This window comes from Tinamus guttatus, unplaced genomic scaffold (assembly GCF_059628265.1).
Source record: "Tinamus guttatus ecotype Peru unplaced genomic scaffold, ASM5962826v1 Tinamus_guttatus_pri_ptg000287l, whole genome shotgun sequence".
Lineage (NCBI taxonomy): Eukaryota > Metazoa > Chordata > Aves > Tinamiformes > Tinamidae > Tinamus > Tinamus guttatus.
Genome location: NW_028288821.1, coordinates 3,632,496 through 3,650,174, shown reverse-complemented (window position 1 = coordinate 3,650,174; position 17,679 = coordinate 3,632,496). Strand labels below are relative to the sequence as shown.

General features: G+C 50.3%; 1 protein-coding gene across 1 annotated transcript; it reads right to left on the bottom strand.

The window, feature by feature from the left end:
• Positions 1 to 10,280: 10,280 nt before the first annotated feature.
• LOC104573109 (BTB/POZ domain-containing protein KCTD12) lies at positions 10,281 to 11,511 on the bottom strand. The gene has a single exon (XM_010220289.2). The coding sequence runs from the start codon at positions 11,463 to 11,465 to the stop codon at positions 10,575 to 10,577; it is 891 nt and encodes a 296-aa protein (XP_010218591.2). The 5' UTR covers positions 11,466 to 11,511; the 3' UTR covers positions 10,281 to 10,574.
• Between the last annotated feature and the right edge of the window lie 6,168 nt (positions 11,512 to 17,679).

Genomic DNA, 17,679 nt, shown 5'->3' with positions numbered 1-17,679 from the left:
ATCTCCCTGTCTGATACAGTCATTCAGTGATGATATGTGTGAAGCATGAGGCACAGGCCGCTTTTCTTCCTCAGCTTCTAACAGATGTATCAATCAGGTCATTATCTTGAATTTCCCAATTAGTTTTGTGGACAGAAAGACCATCCATTACTATTATTACACAGTACACCTTGCAAACAGACACTCTAGCATATCATTCCTTTATCATGTGTAATCAGAGGACTTTGCTCCTTTGATTTTGTGCCTAGTGTGTTTGTTTGCTTCATGCTCCTCTTTTGACACTGGATCACCTTTTCTATCCTGTAATCCTTGGCACAGGACTGATGATCAAGGCACAGGACTGATGATCAGGGCTTTCTATTAGGTTATTTGAGGGCTGCAGCTTTTCTGAGCAGACTTCCCCAGCCTCACAGAGGAAATTGGTGGTGGCATATGTGTTAAATTACAGTTGTTCTCAACCCCTTCCAACAGTTTTTCATCCAAGAGCTTGCTAATGATCTGACAGTACACAGAGCTGCTGATTGTATCCTCAGTAAGATGAACATCTGCACAGAAGGTCATGGTGACCACTGCTACCCAGAGGGTATCATTTAAGGGCGCTCTGTGATTTCAGCCTTGGGCACATGGGGAAGCTCCCTTTGCTGTAGGTGTGCTGGGGAGCTGTGTGCACCTTCTCCTTTAGCTACTCTGCAGCCTCCTCTCTGTGCCTTGCACCAAAAAACTGCTTTCCATCCCACTGTAAATGCTCATTCATGCCTGGCTGTTATATTTGGCTGACATTTCCTTGGTTTCCACAGTACTAAGTCGAATCAGCACTGAGTAGGGGCTTTTCCCATCCTTAATGCATAAGCACAATGGAGGAGATATCCCTTTCTTTGTGCCTCAACAGTTCGTGATCTACACAAAACCAAGACACATCCATGTGTGATTTTTACTATCCCCAATGGCTAAGGCTCTCAAGTCCCTTTAATAGTGTCCATTGACTCAGTACTGGATCTGGGGGAAGAACATTTTGATGAAAAACTTCTGTGAAAACATGACTTTTCATCAAAAGACATGTTGGGGAGAAGAGATCCTGCTCCCCAGTCCCTCTGTGCCACACCACCACAGGCAATGAGCTAACGCTGCTGGTGGGTACAGCAAACCTTTACTCATCTGCATCTTCTGCAGATTTTGCCTTTTTCTCCAGGACACCTGAAGCCTCCTTGCTTCTTCCTCTAGACCTAGCTTTACCAGAGGGAAGGAGCGGAGGTTTCAATAATACTGACTCGCTGCACTATCTAATCCATGAAAAAAGAGCAAGGACGTTGGCCATGGTGTGCATGTCCACGACCTACAGAAAACCATCTGGGAGCCTCCGGAGGGGGCTGAAAATGCTGTTTCAGGATTCAGTGAACAGAGAAACCTTGCCAGAAAAAGGAGGGAAAGTCAGCACATAAGGGCAGTGGCAAAGCTACATAGTGGGATGAGGACAACTGCATCCAGAAAACAAGGCACCTCCAGCAGGAACCAGCATCACAGGCTCACATGGGACTGGCTGAAGGGACATCCACCCGTGGATCTGAGTGCAAGGATGGCTGCATGGCTCCTGCCAGCTCCCCGCTTGGCACAAAAAAAGGATGGTTTGTCCCTCATTTTGATGGCACTGAAGTCTGACCTCAGCTCATGCAAAGGGAGGGAGGAAAACTGTACTATCACTGGTCACTGGGGCCAAGACCTCACCACTCATCTCAAATATACTGTATTCCATCACGTGGAAAAACCTTTGCTGCCTGGAGTCTGTAAAAGCAAAGTTTGCTGGAATGTGGAATTAACAGCAATAATAAACAGTATGTGTGGGTGAACATCTAGAGAGTTTCAGGGATTCTGGCTGAATGAGCCTGGAGGCATTTGACATAAAGCAGCAAACTCTTACTGCAACACTGATGTATCTCAGATCCGTTCGGATTTCTGGCACTTCAATGGCCTGTTCTGCTAGTGTGACTTCTAGAAGACTGGGAACTCTTCCAAATTAGGATGTGGGGACTGGATCTCCATTGAGGAAAAAATAATAATTAAGAGGCTGCAGCATGGGGTTCTGTTGTTTTTTGTTCTCTGGTGGTTTTGTGTTCAGTCCTATCCGGGCGCGTAATGAACAATAATGTTTTGACAATGCCCCTTAGGAAACATTAGCCATAGCCTCAGTTTCTTGGGGTTTGGAGTCACTCCACTGAAATGTCTGAAGTCAGACAAGAAGTTTCCACTCACACAGCTGAAGGATCTGCTCTGCTGAAGCTGGAAACCCAGATGCATGGTAGCAAATGTAAAAATGCAAGTTCTGCAGGAAAGTTATAAGTGCTAGGGCAGCTGTGTCTCTCTGCCTGACCCCAAGTCGCTGGTAAGCCCAAGAGATCCTGGGTCATGGGGAAGCCGTGGTAACTCCCCTGAGCAGAAAGGCTGCGGAGATGCCGGAGCGTGGAGCCGCTCGGTGACAGGAGGGTTGCGAAACAGCTTCCTGTTTACTTGTCTTGTGTTTTCTTTGCCATTAACTGAGGTCTCTACTTAGAAAAACAGTGCTCTTTGCAGCAGCTGATGAGGAAGGGCCCTGTCCCCTCCTGCTATTACCCCTGTCCATCAGGTTCTGCAATTAGGCCTGTGTGGGGACAACTGCACATGTGTCCGCTTGCAGCTAGTAGAAGAGGGGACGGCGTCTTTGATGGCACTTAAGCCTTTGAGTTGATTAAAGTAATACATTAGGCAGAAGAGCTGCATGTAATGGGAATCAGAGATGCCTGCCGACCCCAATCATGCAGCAAGAGACTTGGCCGAATGACCTCTAGTCTCTTGTTCTGATTTAGAAGGGATGGATTAAAGCGTTATTCTTTTTTTGGTTGAAAGCCTCAGCTCTGAGGAAGTGATCCTCAGCTGAGGTAAAACAGACTAAGTGGGTGGGTTCCTTATTTACCTATTTAGCCTATTTTAAAAGAAGTTTTCATGCAAAGAAGAAGTGCTTTCTGAGATGAGAAGACACAAATACATCATGCCCCATGTTCTGCTTGGCCATGAAGGCTCAGAGGTGAGGGAAGTGCTTGGCCATCAGTCTGCAGAGCCTCCACGTGAGGATCTCTGATCTTGCGGGACTTAGGTTTCCTGACTCTATGTTTCTCTGGTGCTGTAGGGCAGTGCAAGCCATTGGGTTTTCTCTGGCTGCAATTCTGCTACTCTAGTACTGATAAACATTGTCTGGCTAACCCCAAAGTGCAAGGCTGAGTTAAAAAAAAACTTGAGATCTTGAGAAAAAAAAATTCCTTTATTTACTTTTTCATCTTTTTGAACCTTAAACATTTGTGTCTTTGTTTAGTTTTTGGTTCTGAGCCCGCCCAGTCATGGAACAGCACTCAAAAGGAAAAGCCAAACAAACGGTAGCGCTAGGAGTCTAAGGAAAATCTAGACTGCAGCAAAGCCAAGCAGGGCTTTCAGTCACCCAGTGGCTAGCAGTCCTCATGAGCAAGACCTCAAGGGTGGGCAGCATTCGGTCTCTAGCACAAAAGTGCATAGGGACATGAGTGTGTGTAGGTATCCAAGCTGTATTGGTGGCACTCTAAGTGCATATGCATGAGCATATCTCCCTGCCTCATTTCCATTTGTGTGCACAGACTGCATGCAGGCATTTGGGGGCAGGGAGAGGGGATCATCTGCTTGTTCCAGTCCAGATGAGTGTTTGGGCAGGTGTATGCTGTTTGCTGGGAAATGTTTTCACATGCACATGAAGGTGTCACTCTGTGCAGCCGCAGGCACGGACTAGGATTTTATTTCTGTGTGTAAAACTCAGAAGCTTGCACAAGCACCTCATAAACCTATGCTGCTGAGAAATCATTTCCAAGTTTGTGCATGCATGTGGATGTGTGTGTGTGTTTGCATGCACATGTGTGTAAGGAGAACAACAACATGTCTAAATCTGGAGGCAGTGACAGCTCCAACCAATGATGACTCTCTGGCCCAGAGGGAAAGGGTGAAAAATTATTTCCAGTATACAGAGGTTTCTGTATCAACATCTCATTGGGCAACGAATGCACCTTTCGCCCAAGTCCTTTGCTCCTGTCCTGCTTCCTTCCTGCTCCTGGCTACATACACAGCCTTAGTTTGGACCAGAGATCCATGTGCTGGTGATTTATGAGTGGCATGGCAAAGATGTCCCATAATTTTGGGCTGTGAAGCACTAGCCATTAGCCATACCCTGGGTACACTGACTACTACACAGCTCTGGTGCTGGGATATTGGGCATAGCCAGAAGCTGACGCTGGGGAATGTGGAAGGAGAAGACCAAAGCCTCAAAGTGGTTGCTTTTATTGCTTCTTTATATGGAAATGTTCCCTCATCCTCCGCTGGGAGCTCCCAGGCCTGCTCTATCCCCCTTGCACTCCATGTCCTGCTTCAGCAGGACAGCACAGATTTCTGAAGCCTCATCCAGAGACCACAGTCCTTCTAAAAACCCATCCTCAAGAGTGGCCCCCCAATCTTGCAGCTGTCGCAGACAGCCCAGGGTCTACCCTGCTGCTCTGGCTGATGCCTTGCATGCAGCAGACCCCACTGCAGAGCTGCTTTTGGGCATGTCTGTGTGCAAATGTCACAGGCAGGAATCCCTGTGGGTCTTGGGGAAATTCCCATGCTCTCTCACTGAGCTTTACTCTGGATTTTATGTCCTCTTTTCTTAAGTAAAGAACAAGCACTTCCTTATATAAGCCTAGTAGTTTGTCCTTGTTATTCTCCTCCTGCCTCTCCTCCCATTAGGGACTTCTGTCAAAAGTATGTTGTCCCCCCATTCCAGATTCAAGTGAAACCCAATTTATTTTGGATTTAGTGGATAAAGAAGCTCTTCCTGAAGGCTCCTGGCTGGTTATTCCCTCTCTCAAGGTGTCCCTCTGGCTCAGGTGCCTTGCCAAGCTCTGCAGATTAACCTCTGATTTCAGGGGCTATTTGACACTACATCTTAGGCAAACTATGTGGGGAAGAAGGAAAAGCTAGTATGAGCAAGCTGCCACTCAGAGATGCAATGGATGCTCCAAAGGACCAAAACTGCCTCAGAGCTAAGCTCAGAGCTCACATTTTGTTTGCAACATGACAGGGCTTTGCTGCTGAGAGGAAATCCAGGCATTTACAAAACACTCAGCAACCTAAACTCACAGCTTTGCTGTCTCAGCTGCTTGATCAGAGGCCTCTGGACCAAGCTTAAAATAAGAAGCTTGTCTGCTGTCCAGGGGCAGGAAACTGCTGTTACTTGACCTAGTAACGGTAAATGTGCTACACAAACCTCTGCTGTTCAACACTCACAGCTCTGAAGGGGCAGACCAGCATTATTTAGAAAGCAGGAACCTTCCCTTCCACCTGCAAAGTGATAGATTACTGCCTCACGCTGCCTCTGCTTCCTCCATCCTCTTCCACTCCTGCTGAAGACCAACACACTTCTCATGACTACCTAGGGCTGGGCACCTGGGGTGCAGGTTCTGCAAGAATGAGGCTTGTGTCTTCACAGCAGCAAGTCCACGCACTTCCATGGCTCCACTTTAGGGACAAGCCCTAAGCACTTGCTTCCTTGGTCTGCATCCGTAAGGAATGTGTGATTAATAGTTTGAAACATTGCCAGATTGGCGAGAAACTGGCCCACATGTTCAGGTACTTTAAGAAAAGGGAAGGAACATGCTGTTACACCAGCCCTTCTCCTTAGGAAACAAAGCAATGAGCGCTCACGCGCTTGGGAGGGGCCCTTCCTGCACAGCCGAGGGAGTCCAGCTGCCTACAAAGTAGGCTGGAAAACTGAGGCTCTGCATCCTAAATCACATCTGAAACATTGGGCTTCCATTTGAAAAGTGGCCCCCAAGCCTAGACCATCCTTCTGGGTGTCTGCTGTGGGAGGAGGTGGCTCTTCTCCCCACGGCCACGGGGATAGGGAAGAAGTGTTCCATGTCAGACTTACCAAAAGACCCTGTGCAGAGAATGGTGCTCCGGACAGGCTGGGCCAGTCTCTGTCCCCTGCACATGGTGCTTTTGATAGGGTTCCTCATCCCAAACATTCACTCTGGATGCACCTGGACTCAGGACCACATTAGCTTGAGGTAATGTGTCCAAGACTTTGGCTCTAGAGATAGCGGGTGCAATGTGCTCCCCTTGCCTGCCTTCCTGCCAAGGTGTGCTAAGCAACCACGGGAGAGGACTACAGCACAGCCGTGCTCCATCTCACTAGTTCCCCTGATGAGCAACACCAGATACTTTCTGCCCACTAGCCCTTTACTCAGCCTTTGTCAGAGCTCATAAATGAATCCAGGAAGGCTGGGGCTGTACGTCTTCCCCAGTTATGCTAGCCAGGTGATTTGTGTTTCCGTACGAATGCTCTTTGAGAGGCTTTCCTCTCTGCACGCCTGGATGGCACTGGGCAGCAAGGAGCTGCGTTTATCCAGGATAACTGCTCATGCCCCTGGGCCTCCTGCTCAACCACATCACCCCATTTCAGGCTGAGTCCAGGGGAAACTGCAGGGCCCAGTTAAGGCTCCTGTGCTCCAGAGAGGTCTGTGAACATGCAGAAAATTATCTCCTGACTGCAGATTTGTTCTGCTGCTCTGGGATGCTGGGGGTTAACAAGCGCTTTCAGGTCATTTCAAGGATGCTGTTGGCAATGTGGACTCTGCTGCATGGTATATCTAGCCTGAAGAAGGGTGAGGAGGGAAAGCGGATGGACATTAGAGATGCAGAGGCCATGATGTAGCCTCAAATAAGATTCAGAAGAAAATCTTAGGCTATTCACAAGAGCCTCTTTCAACCAGCTACTCTCTAGCTTTCTCAGAAGAGAGAGGGGGGTGATAATTCCCAGCCATTTGCTGCCTAGAACCGAACAAAACATTTTGACTTCAAGAGCTTTTTAAGCAGACCATCTGCACATCTCTAAGACCTAACCTGCTTTAGCTCAAAACAAGCTGTCAGGCCAGGCTGGACACGTTTGATTTGGCAAGTGCCTCTGCAGCTAGCGGAACAACTTACCCAACCCAAAGTGTCTCTCTGCCCTTCGTGGCCACCAACAAGCCCCGACAGTGACATGCTCGCAGCTGGATTTCCTCTGTTGCCTCTCCTGTGGCCCCAGGAAGGAAGCCATGGGCCTCTCTCCAGGGCTGGTCAGAGCAGGATGGTGTAGCTTAGCTCCAGAGCACGTTCCCAGGGAACGTCTCTGTTGGATAAGCCCTTCGACTGAGCTGGCACTGCAGTGTCCTGCCTCACTGCAGATCCAGCAGCACTGTTGCTCCCTGTCGCCCATCCATGTCAGCATAGAGGGCTTATAAACAGCAGTCCCGACAAAGCTGTGTTCTTCTGCCAAAATTCATTTTGCCTCATTGATACGGGAAAAGCATCCAGTCAGCATGTTAAACACAGAGAGATGGAGAAGCCCCTTTTCTCCAATTGCTTTTCTCAGTGCTCCACTACCCATGCTGTTAAGGGTAAAGTTAAGCGACCTTCCCAGCAAATGCAGAAGCTTCTCTATCCATTTGTTTTTCTGGGGTGCTAGAGGAAAAGTAGCATTTTTTGGTGGTGCTGTAGTTACACCTGTGACTTCCATGGCCTTGTAGTGCGTTGTCATTCCTTGCTTTCCTCATGCTCCCATCAGCCGAAGAAGCAACTCATCCCGTGAAGGGCTCAGCATGGACTTTGCACCAACCCTTCATGGGCCACTCCAGGAAATAAGGAGCCATGTGCAATGAGAACATGAACTATTACTATTTTCCTGCCCACTGACTTTAAATTGAATCACTTTTTGGCCTCTGTAGTGAGAGGAGTTGAGTATTTGCAAGGAGAGGGCCTGTCTGCACTCATCTGTGGGGAGAGGAGCAGAGTCCTGAGCAGCACAAGCATTTGTTCTGAAGGGAGTCCTCTTAAAGAGGGGCTGAGGGCAGATCTAGGAGATAAAAATGTTCTCAAACCTACTCTGTGGGTAGCAGAAGTGTCTAGCAGAGACAGACAATATTTGGGTCTTGTTTTTTGTGGGTAAAACTGCTCAATTCCTAGAATTTTTATGCTGGATGAGAACAAGCCAGTCTGAAGTAACCAACAATCTTGTGGGCAGGGTGCTTGCCTGACTGGGTTCATGCTCTGCCCACACTGAATTTGGGATCTTATTTTAGGATGGATGGTTTTCTGGGGACCTCTAAATGAAAGGGTATGCCTCTCAGAGAGGAAAATCAGCCCTGCAAGCTCCAACCCCCTTTGAAAAGCACACTCTTTAGTTTCTGGTGAGCTCAGTAACCATAACTGCAGCCCTGGGAAGTTTTCTGTGAAACTAGATGCCTTCCGGAAGGACATCGTCACTCACCGGACTCCAGGGAGGCCTGTGCAACCCCAAGACACCTGGGGAAGTTGTGCATTGGCTGTGAAACAGCCCACAGCACAGCCTGACACTGCTGTCCTGCAGGCAGCTAAACGTTTAGAAACCCACAGAAATGCAAGCACATGCTCTGGGAAAGGAGCAGCCAGGAAAACGAGCAACAGCAGGAAAACACCTTTGCCATGAGAACTCAGGCTTTTTTTTTTTTGCTTTTTTTTTTTCCATTACGTAGGAGAACCTTCTCTGTTTGTCTGCAAATTGTCTCTCCTAAGGATCAAGTTACCCACGTTCTCCTCGCAGCTCCCGACTGGAGTGAAATCACGGTCTATGGTTAGATACATGCGAAAAAAGAGATGAACCCAAAATTGTCACAGCAGCCTGCCTCTAGAGACTTAGATCTCCACAAAACTATATATACATGTATATATACTTATATATATTTTATACAAGGCATCAGTTTTGATGCAGACTCTGAGCTGGCTTGAAACCAAGCTGCTCTGCTCCTACAGTATTTCTTCGGGGGTGTTAGCAGCTCACATCACATAACCAAACCAGACCCCAGCCACCCAAATGTTGGCTTTGCCATTATGGTCTTACCCAGGGGAAAAATGTCTCATGCTGCAAGATCGATTTTTCATTGCAGCTCCAGAGGGGGTGCGTGAGGTTTTTTCACTAAGCAGCAATTTGTTTTTCCAATCAGTCCTAACTACTAACAAACAGAAAAAAAAAAAACCCTTTAATTAAAAACAAAAACAAACCACAAGCACGCATGGAGTCCACCCTCCCTTTTTTAAAGGATTTTAATCCTGTCCTTCTCCACGCAGAGTTCAAGTTCCTTTTTTTTTTTTTTTTCCCCTCTCCTCTTTTCCTCCTCCTTTAAATCTGGTTGTCATTTCCTTCTCATAACACTGCTGCAATGAGGAACAGGCCCTTATAAAAATACCATTTTGCCTTCCCCCTTCTTGGGCATGGAGGCCCTGCTTCACTTTCCATGCCTAGCAGGACCTTGCCTGTGAGCAGGACCATAGCCTGTGAGCTATGAACCAGAGCACTTGGATCCCTGCATGGACAGGCTGCATGGTGCCCAACTCCAGTGGAGGATGGAGCAGCTGCCATGGCTGACAAAGGACTCAGAGGGTCCCAAGTTTTCCTACCTCCCCCTTCCCCTATTTCAGGGCGCACACATGGAGGCCACACATTTTCCTGCCTTTATTGCCCATTGCCCAGGTATGGTGCAGCTCCGAGCAGGCTGCAGAGAGCTGCCGTTAGAGAGACCTCAGCCAGAGACTGCCAAAGATCTTCATTTTTGGGTAAAGAGTTCCTTTAATCTCTGGAGTCAGGGCTGGGGCTGAACCCAGTGCCCCTCACTGGAGCAGTCAGGCCCCATCCCTCAGCAGCCCCATCACTACCATGAAGTGGAAGGATTTTTTTTTTTTGGACAGACCTTGAGCTGCTTTGAGAGATGCACAAGCATTTTACACCCTATAGCACATTAGAGCCTCTTCCCTCCCAGCCCACCCACCTCCCTCCAGATTCCTTGGAGCAGAGTATCTGTCCCAGACCCCTAAACCCCCCCACCCACCCACACGCACCCAGAGCGGCAGCAACACTTTAAACCAGAGCTGCAGACACAGGGTGCAGCTTTGCCCAACCATCCCCAGCGCTGGCAGTCTAAACGCTAAGCTGCTTACACGGGCTAATGGCCACAGATCCATGCTGCGAGGCGTCATCCCCGCTTCACCCCCCCATCCCAGCTCTCCTCCCTGCTTCCCACCCGTCTCCCCCCCACAAGCCAGGCACAGTGCACACAGGGTGCCCGAGTAGCTGGTGGCACAGCGCTCTGGGGGCTGCAGTCCAGGTTATCCCATTGCACCAACCCCAGAGCTGTGCACAGTTTGACATTGCCTTTGCATACCCTCTCCCTCCCACCCAGACATAGATACAGCAATGTCCAAGTCCACAAATCCAGGGAGGGTTGGCTGGGAGCTACAGTTGGCTACCGGAGAAGTCAGAGAGGGAAGAAGGTTGGTTGGTTCTCAGCAAGTGCTGCAAGGAAGAGCCCAATAGGTTCAACTTGGAACATGGAGGGACAGTGGGGGAAACAAGAACAAACTCAAAAGGAGGCAAAGGGAATTTGAGGGTCAAGGGTCTGATGTCTACAGTCTAAAGGCAGCAGTCAGCACAGGAGAGGAAAGGGGGAGTTGGTGCTCGGTGTTTTGTTTTTTTGGTGTCACTCACGATAGAAAACATATTCGGTGTAAGAGGTCCAGATCTTGTCATCTGTCTGGTCATGGGCAAAGGCACAGGTGCCTGTGGAGTTGCAAGCCACCATGTGGAAGCCAGCATCAGCCAGTCTGTCAAAGGCTTGCTCCAGGAAGGTGAACTTGAGGTAGTACCTGGAGGTGTACCTCTCCGGAGGCCTGTCCGGGTCCCGGCTCTCGTTCAAGGTGTCCCCAAAGACTTCCTTGGCCAGGGATGTCTTGCCACAAACCATGATCCGGGCCACCCGGCGGAACTTGGCATCCGTCTGGCTGTCCCTGCCCAGGGTGTAGGAGCCCCGGTAGCCGATGGTGATGAAACCTGACCTGCGGATTTCAGTGCCAGCAGCACCTGTGCTGGCAGCCGCTGAGCCCCCAGGACCACCAGCTGGAGCGCTGGGGAGTGTGGCACTGGCAGAAGGTAGATTGCGTGTGGCATCAGCATTGGGCGACAGCTCCTCCGGGTCACTTTGGCATGGATCATCTCCAAGAGAGTTCTGTTTGCTGAGTTTGGGGGCCAGCATCTTCACCAGCTCTGGCAACATGAAGTACTCAGCTTCTCGCTGGAGGCGGCTCCTCTCTGGGAAGTGGTCAGGCAGCACCAGCTGCTGGTCCCTCATGTAATCCAAGATGTAACGGAAGAGGAAGCCATCCCGATCCACAAAGAACCGTCCCTTGCTGTCACGAGCCAAGGAGCGGATATTCTTCTGCGTGAACATTTCCCAGAGCAGCGAGCCAGGCACACTGACCAGGGTAGGATGGCGAGTGATGTAGACTTGTCCACCCACGTTGAGTTCGATGATCTCAGGGAAAGGGAAGTCCTCATTGGGTTTGGCACAGCTTGCACTGTCTGCCAGAGCCATCGTGATCTAACGTGTCCTTCCAATCTGGAAGAAAAAAAAAAAAAAAAAAAAAGAGAGAGAGAGAAAAGAAAAAAAGAAAAGAAATAAAAACAGCAGCAATGTGCTGATGTTAAGCCTGCCAGAGAATGCAGCCCATCATTCTACTGATCCCAACCCCTTTCTGTAAGCAAGCACTATAGGATCTGGCTTGTGCTCTCTGGGAATCTGGCAGGCAGTTTTCCCTCCCAATTCCTGGCTGATGGAGGGGCAGCTGGAATCAACAGCATTATCCAGAGCAGCCTGCACTTCCCCGCTACAGGAGGGAAAAATGCTGCTTGCCAGAGACAGCTCTTTGGACATGACATCTCCATCTGCAGTCCTTGAAGGTCTGCTCCAGGGCTGGGGGTCACCACATTTGCCAGTGAAGGGCAGATGACACAGTACTGCTGTTAATAACAGGAAGCTATGGACTGCCATACCTCAGTCTGGCCAGTGACCTGCCTCACCCAATGCCCCGAGTGTGCCAAGGAAGAGCTGCCATCCGGCAGAGTCCTTCTGTGCGCCAGGGAGCCGAGAGGATTTGCAGAGCCCACATGCAGAGCGCCCACGGGTTTGCCAGAAAAGGAACACTAGACAGAGCCATGAAGGACAGAATGACAGTGTTTCTGGCACTCCTACTCCAACTTTGCTCCTGGAGAGCACCCAAGAGAGACTCTGGGCCAAGCTGAGTCCAGGTGAAAGATGACAGAACATCTCCGAGGGTCTGGGGCCAAGTCAAACAGTGATATAGCCTTGGGCCAGGTGCCATGTATTTACACATTGGCAAAAGCCAAGCCAATGGACTCCTAGACAGCTCTTGATACCACTAAACAACACTTACATAAACCTGGCTCAGCAGATGGAATGATGACCCATCCTGGCCAAGCCATGCTCTGTGCAAGTATTGTTTTTGGAGGCTACAGGGTGTAGGGGGTTCCCTGCTATATTCCTAGCTACTCAGCAGTGTCAGAGCTCTGCCCTGTACCATGCAAGCACAGCCCTGGACCACTTCTGGTGCATGTAGCGAGTCCAGTGCTCTGCTTGTCCCCAGCTGTGCTGCTTTGTGGAGCCATGTGAAGGGACCCGAAGGGAAGACGCACGGAAGAGAAGGAGCAAAGACTGAACTCCTGCTCTGCGGCTGCTCTTGGGGTGCTGAGCCAAGCCTGCTGTTCACGACCCATGGCTACACCTAGCGCTTAGCGGGGGCAGGTTCAGGGATGATCCCTTTTGAATGAGTAGCAGGGCCATGCCCAAGCTCAGCCTCAGCAGCTGGAGCTCAGCTCCAAGCCTCCCTCTGCAAAGGAAGAGTACAAAGAAGGGAAGGAGGAGGATCAAGGTGGTCCACCTGACCTCCAGCTTCCCAAATGGGCTTCCTCCATGGCTTTTAGCCCCAGCTGCCTTTCTTCAGCAAGATGTACACACTGTTTTTTCTGTTTTCCCCAGGGAGGCCATGCAGTTACAGAAGCCCTAACAGGACCTGCCTATGACTTGAGCTCCTGCTGGCAAGAGCTGGCCACCAAGCACCACTCACAACCGTGTGTCCTGGGTGGCACTGCCCGAAACCAAAGAGCTGCAGTGGTACTTCCCACAGCAGGGCAGGGGTTTGCTGGGTAGCACATGGAAAGCCAAGCAAGCAGCCGCTCCGTGCCCAGGGCGTATGTCCTCGCAGGCTGCAACCCTTCCCTGGCGCAGGCAGAGAGGGAGCAGAAAGCCTGCAAAGGAAGACAATTTTTACATGGCCCTGACTCGGTACAGACCTGGCCCAACAAAAGGAAACTACCAGCATGGCTTGAGGCAGAGCTCCTCAAGGAGCTGAGGACATTACTCCAGCCACCTCTGAGGGCTGAGAGCTGTGCATTGCTCTTCCCCACCATCCACACTGTCTCCTCTCTGCCCCATCTCAATGGGCTCCGGAATGTGCTAGGATGAGCTGGAAGTGGCTCACGCGTGTCTCACAGCAGTGTTTGCAGCCCGGAGGCTCCCAGAGCTGTCGATCCAGAGCCTGCGCCCAGAGACAGCGGGCGCCCTGTCCCACCACGCCAGAGAGAGGGGTCCCCAGCCACGCGTAGGCGGCAAAGCCAAGGGACAAACCAGCCCCGGGTGTGGGGAACGGGTAGGGACGTGGTGGGGAACCGCCGCGGGATGCGACCGCCGCCCGCCCGCCCGCCGGCACCGGGACCAGGAGCGGGACCGGGAGCCAGCGCCGTCACTCTGCCTCCCGCCCCGGCGCCCCCGTTACCTCCGCTCCCCGCTGGCAGTCCGGGTGTGCCGCGACACCCCTCGGCACCGCTCCGCTCCGCTCTGCCCGCCCGGCCCTGGCCGCTCCGTTTTATGGCGAGCGCCTTCCCCGGGCCCGCCTCCCCTCCGCCTCCCTCCCTCCCTCCTTCCCTCCTTCCCTCCCCGCCTCTCCCCGCTCCCCCCGGCCCCAGAGCTCCGTGCAGAGGCCAGGCGAGGCCAGGGCATTCCGGCTGCCCCCCCGGCAAAGCAGGATTTGGCTCTAATACCATTAGCGAGCAGGGCGAAAGCGCCGCTGCACCTCGGCCCGGCCCCCCAGGTCGGGGCTGCGCAGAGAAGGGGAAGGAAGCGGGGGCTGAGGGAGGCAGCAGCTTTTCCAGCGCTGTCACGGGGCATTAAGCGCTTTGCACACTTGCTCTCAGCTGCCCGCTGGCCGTCCCGGGCCACACGGTGCAGGGCCCGGTGCTGAGCAGTGCTGGTTCTGGCCCAGTACCAAAGGCAGCTGAGCAAGGCACTGGCAACCGAGGGCTTCAGGGCAGATGTGGCCGACCTGCCACCCGGCTGCAACGGGAGCACTGCAGAAATGCAAAGAGGAGGTGAAAAACGTGCCCCAAAGCACCCCCCTTCTCCACATGCTGTCTGGGACTGCAGATGCTCATCTGTGTCCGAAGGGTTGCATCTTACCTGAGTCCTTTCTACTACATCTTTGTTGACATTAGCGCCCCAGATGGCTACACAGGGTCTGCTCGGCACCCTTTGAGTGCCAAAATTACATGCACTGGGGTGCCGCATGACAGCAAGTGGCTACACAACTATACAAGGCAGGACAAAGCCTAAGGCAGGAGCAGAAATGGAAACCAGGTCTTTTTTCTGGTCTGAGCTTCTTGCTTTGGGACTGTTGAGAACTTTCCTTTATTTGGTCCGTGTTGCTGTTACCAGATAATTTTGTTTTCTTGAACTGTAGGGGCCTGAGTGCAGATACAAATTACTCCTGGTGGCATCTTAAAGAGTTTGGTGTATTGTGAGAGCCTATTTTTTTTAGTGGTGGTAAAGCCTGGCATAAGAAGGCATGGCAGAGAATTACTTCATCTCTTCTGTTGGTTTATCCAGAAAGCCCAGGTTTCTGTAAAGACAAGGAAGAAGGATCATTTCTAGCAACTGCATCAATATTTGCCCGTGTTTCCTAAAAGTCCTCAGAAGACAACACAAAAGCTAACCATCTGAGTCAGATCAGCTGTCCACAGCTAATCAATGAGTTTGTTTATGTGCACCTGCCAAATTTTGGAAGGGCAGATTATCTATTATATCCTCCATCTAAAGATCAGCTCCTTCCCTGAGTTTGGTTGGGAACTCAGGTCCAAGAATATATATAATATATATTCTATATATATGTATTTTTTTTTCTTTTCTGCTTGACTTTGTTGTTACTGATGTCTTGTGTCCCAGGAGCATCATTACACAGATGTGCAACCAGGTCACCAAAAGCACAGCCAGAACAAGGAGGTCTCTCTGCACGTGCCTGAATAAACAGGCTGGGATGCTCTTCCTCTGGCTCCATCAGTATTTTGATCAAAAATAAACTGGTGCACCATACGAACAGTACAAGTTGGAGGCTGCTTCCTGTTACGTGAAGAGCAAACACAGCATTTCTATGCAAGGGGGACCCAGTGGAAAGGACAGTGTTTGCATGAAAATGAGCTCGTGGCATCTTGTGCATATATCCCTGCTTGCTCACTTCCTACAAATGGCAGGGATATCCATTTGCAGGTGAATGGGTAAGAGCAGCATGAGAAAAATCCAGCATCAGTGGAAGTTTCTTGAATTCAGCAGCTACCTCTGTGTCCAGGACGGGTCATTATCAGCTGTGTCAGTGTTTTGAAGAATTATTTTTCACAGCTTAGCTGTTCAAATGGGAAGGTTTGGATTTGGGGGGGATATCTGGGGAATATTTTAAGATGGTAACTCTTTTTTAACCTCAAAGTTGCTTTCTATCTGGAAATGCTGAAACTTTGAAGGAAATGAGACCGAAGCCTTGGAGAGCAGGCTTCCTCCTTACCAGACTGTGTGTAATTAGCAGCTGGGTGACAGCAATCCTGTGGGTATCGACCAGTGGAAACGCTGGGATAGATGGTTGCATGGAAGATTGCTTTGCTCAACCGGCAGCTGAAGCATCCTGTATATAAGCGGCCAATAGACCAATTTAATTATCATGAGCCTGTATGATCAGGAGGGATGAGCTAGGATGAAATCCAGGGTATTTCTCTCTCAATTTTCTGGAGGCCCAATCCGATATGCCTGGAGCTTAGCTGAATGATTTCAATGAAGTTGCCCACTTGACATCCCTGAGATAGACTCGGACACGCAGACCTGGAGCAGCGAGTTGAGGCTGAAGGAGCACCCAGGGCTTGCATTTTGCTCCAGGCACTGGTTCCATGGGGAACCGCTCAATGTGGGCAATGGCTGTGAACCACCTGGGAGTGGAGGGAATGGATGTGGCCATGGGGATGAGGGATGTGACTGCAAATGGCAGGGAGGAGGGGAATTTTTCTGTGGAAGTGCATATTGCGATTATCTTTTCCCGCGAATGTTAGTAGGCAGTCACAAGGCCACAGATCATGCTGACATCAAGGCCATGCTTTACTGTGGAAACTGAAGGCTTAGACAGATTTTCTGTGTGCATGTGTGCGTGCTTATTGACTAGCGCAGGGTGCCTATACTAGCCTTTCTTTACTGGGAATACTAAATTGAGTGTCTTTTCTGTCTGGTCCACTGTTTTCCTCACTCTATAGGCAAGTGCTGGCTTTGAGATCTTATACTGTTCTATCAAACTTAGTTGAAATTGTCCTGGTAACTCAAAAGATACAAGGGGAGGGCGCATGCAGAGGCACACTATCTCGCACACCCACATGCACGCATGCGTGCGTACTAATCTCTTTTCCTTAGGAAATGACACTAAAAATAGCCTGAATTTGATAATGCATTTGGAAGGCTACAAAAGAAAGACTGCCCTAGGTGGATGACTTGGAGACTCCTCACAGTGAAGGCTCTGCCCAGCATCCCCTGCCAAGGTGGCATCCCTGCCCAGAGCTGGAGTGGTGAGCTGGGGGGGTGAGGACCTTACACTGGAAGTGACAGGGTTATCCTGGAGGAATAGGGCAGGCTGTGCATCCATTGTATGGATGGAGGTGGAGTGGGAGCCCAGGACACCATGGGAGCAGAGGAGAGCCGCAAGATGCTGGTACGGAGGTCTGAGCTTGAAAAGCTGCAGAGAAACTATGCTTTGGACTCATTACTCAGGGCAGGGCTGCAAACGTAGCAAATATGCCAAGATGAGTATCTGCCCCATGGTCAGACCATGTTTCTCAGCCAATACATCCTGAGAGAAATGCTTCAATCTCTCTTCCTCAGCCTCCCTTCAGACTGGAGCTGAAGATGAATAATACAAGGCACTTTCCCATCTTGGCACTTGTTGATGTTCAGATGAATTAGCATCATTCTGCCCTCAAGAACCTGTCCGCCTTCATCTTAGCAAAAGTTCTGCCCTCTGCAATTCCCATGCCAAACTCTACTCTCATTCCCTACGATGGAGGGACAGAGTATCTTTGCTGCCTCCAACTGTCTGCTGAAAGACTTTAACAGCATCTCCCATGTGAGTGGAAAAGTATCTTGACACTGTAAAAATTCAGTCCTCATTACTGAGGCTAAAATTGGTGCAAATATTTCACTGAGCTGAAATGGAAAATGTGCAGGCCACTGCTGATATGTCTTGACACAACTCAAAGTATGATCTCCTGCAAAGAGGAAAATGGTGGTGACCCTAGGAACAACAAAGGGGTCTGGAAACTCAGGGGAAGTTGCCAAAAGGCTTTATATGTCAGGCTTTGCAAAGCTCTTCCAAAATGAACAGGACAAGAATGTGGATCCCTGCCTCTCACTTCTGAAGACTTTATCAACCACAGGA

Excerpts from the sequence above, each read along its gene's own strand:
- LOC104573109 (XM_010220289.2), bottom strand. The coding sequence starts at position 11,465 with ATGGCTCTGGCAGACAGTGCAAGCTGTGCCAAACCCAATGAGGACTTC.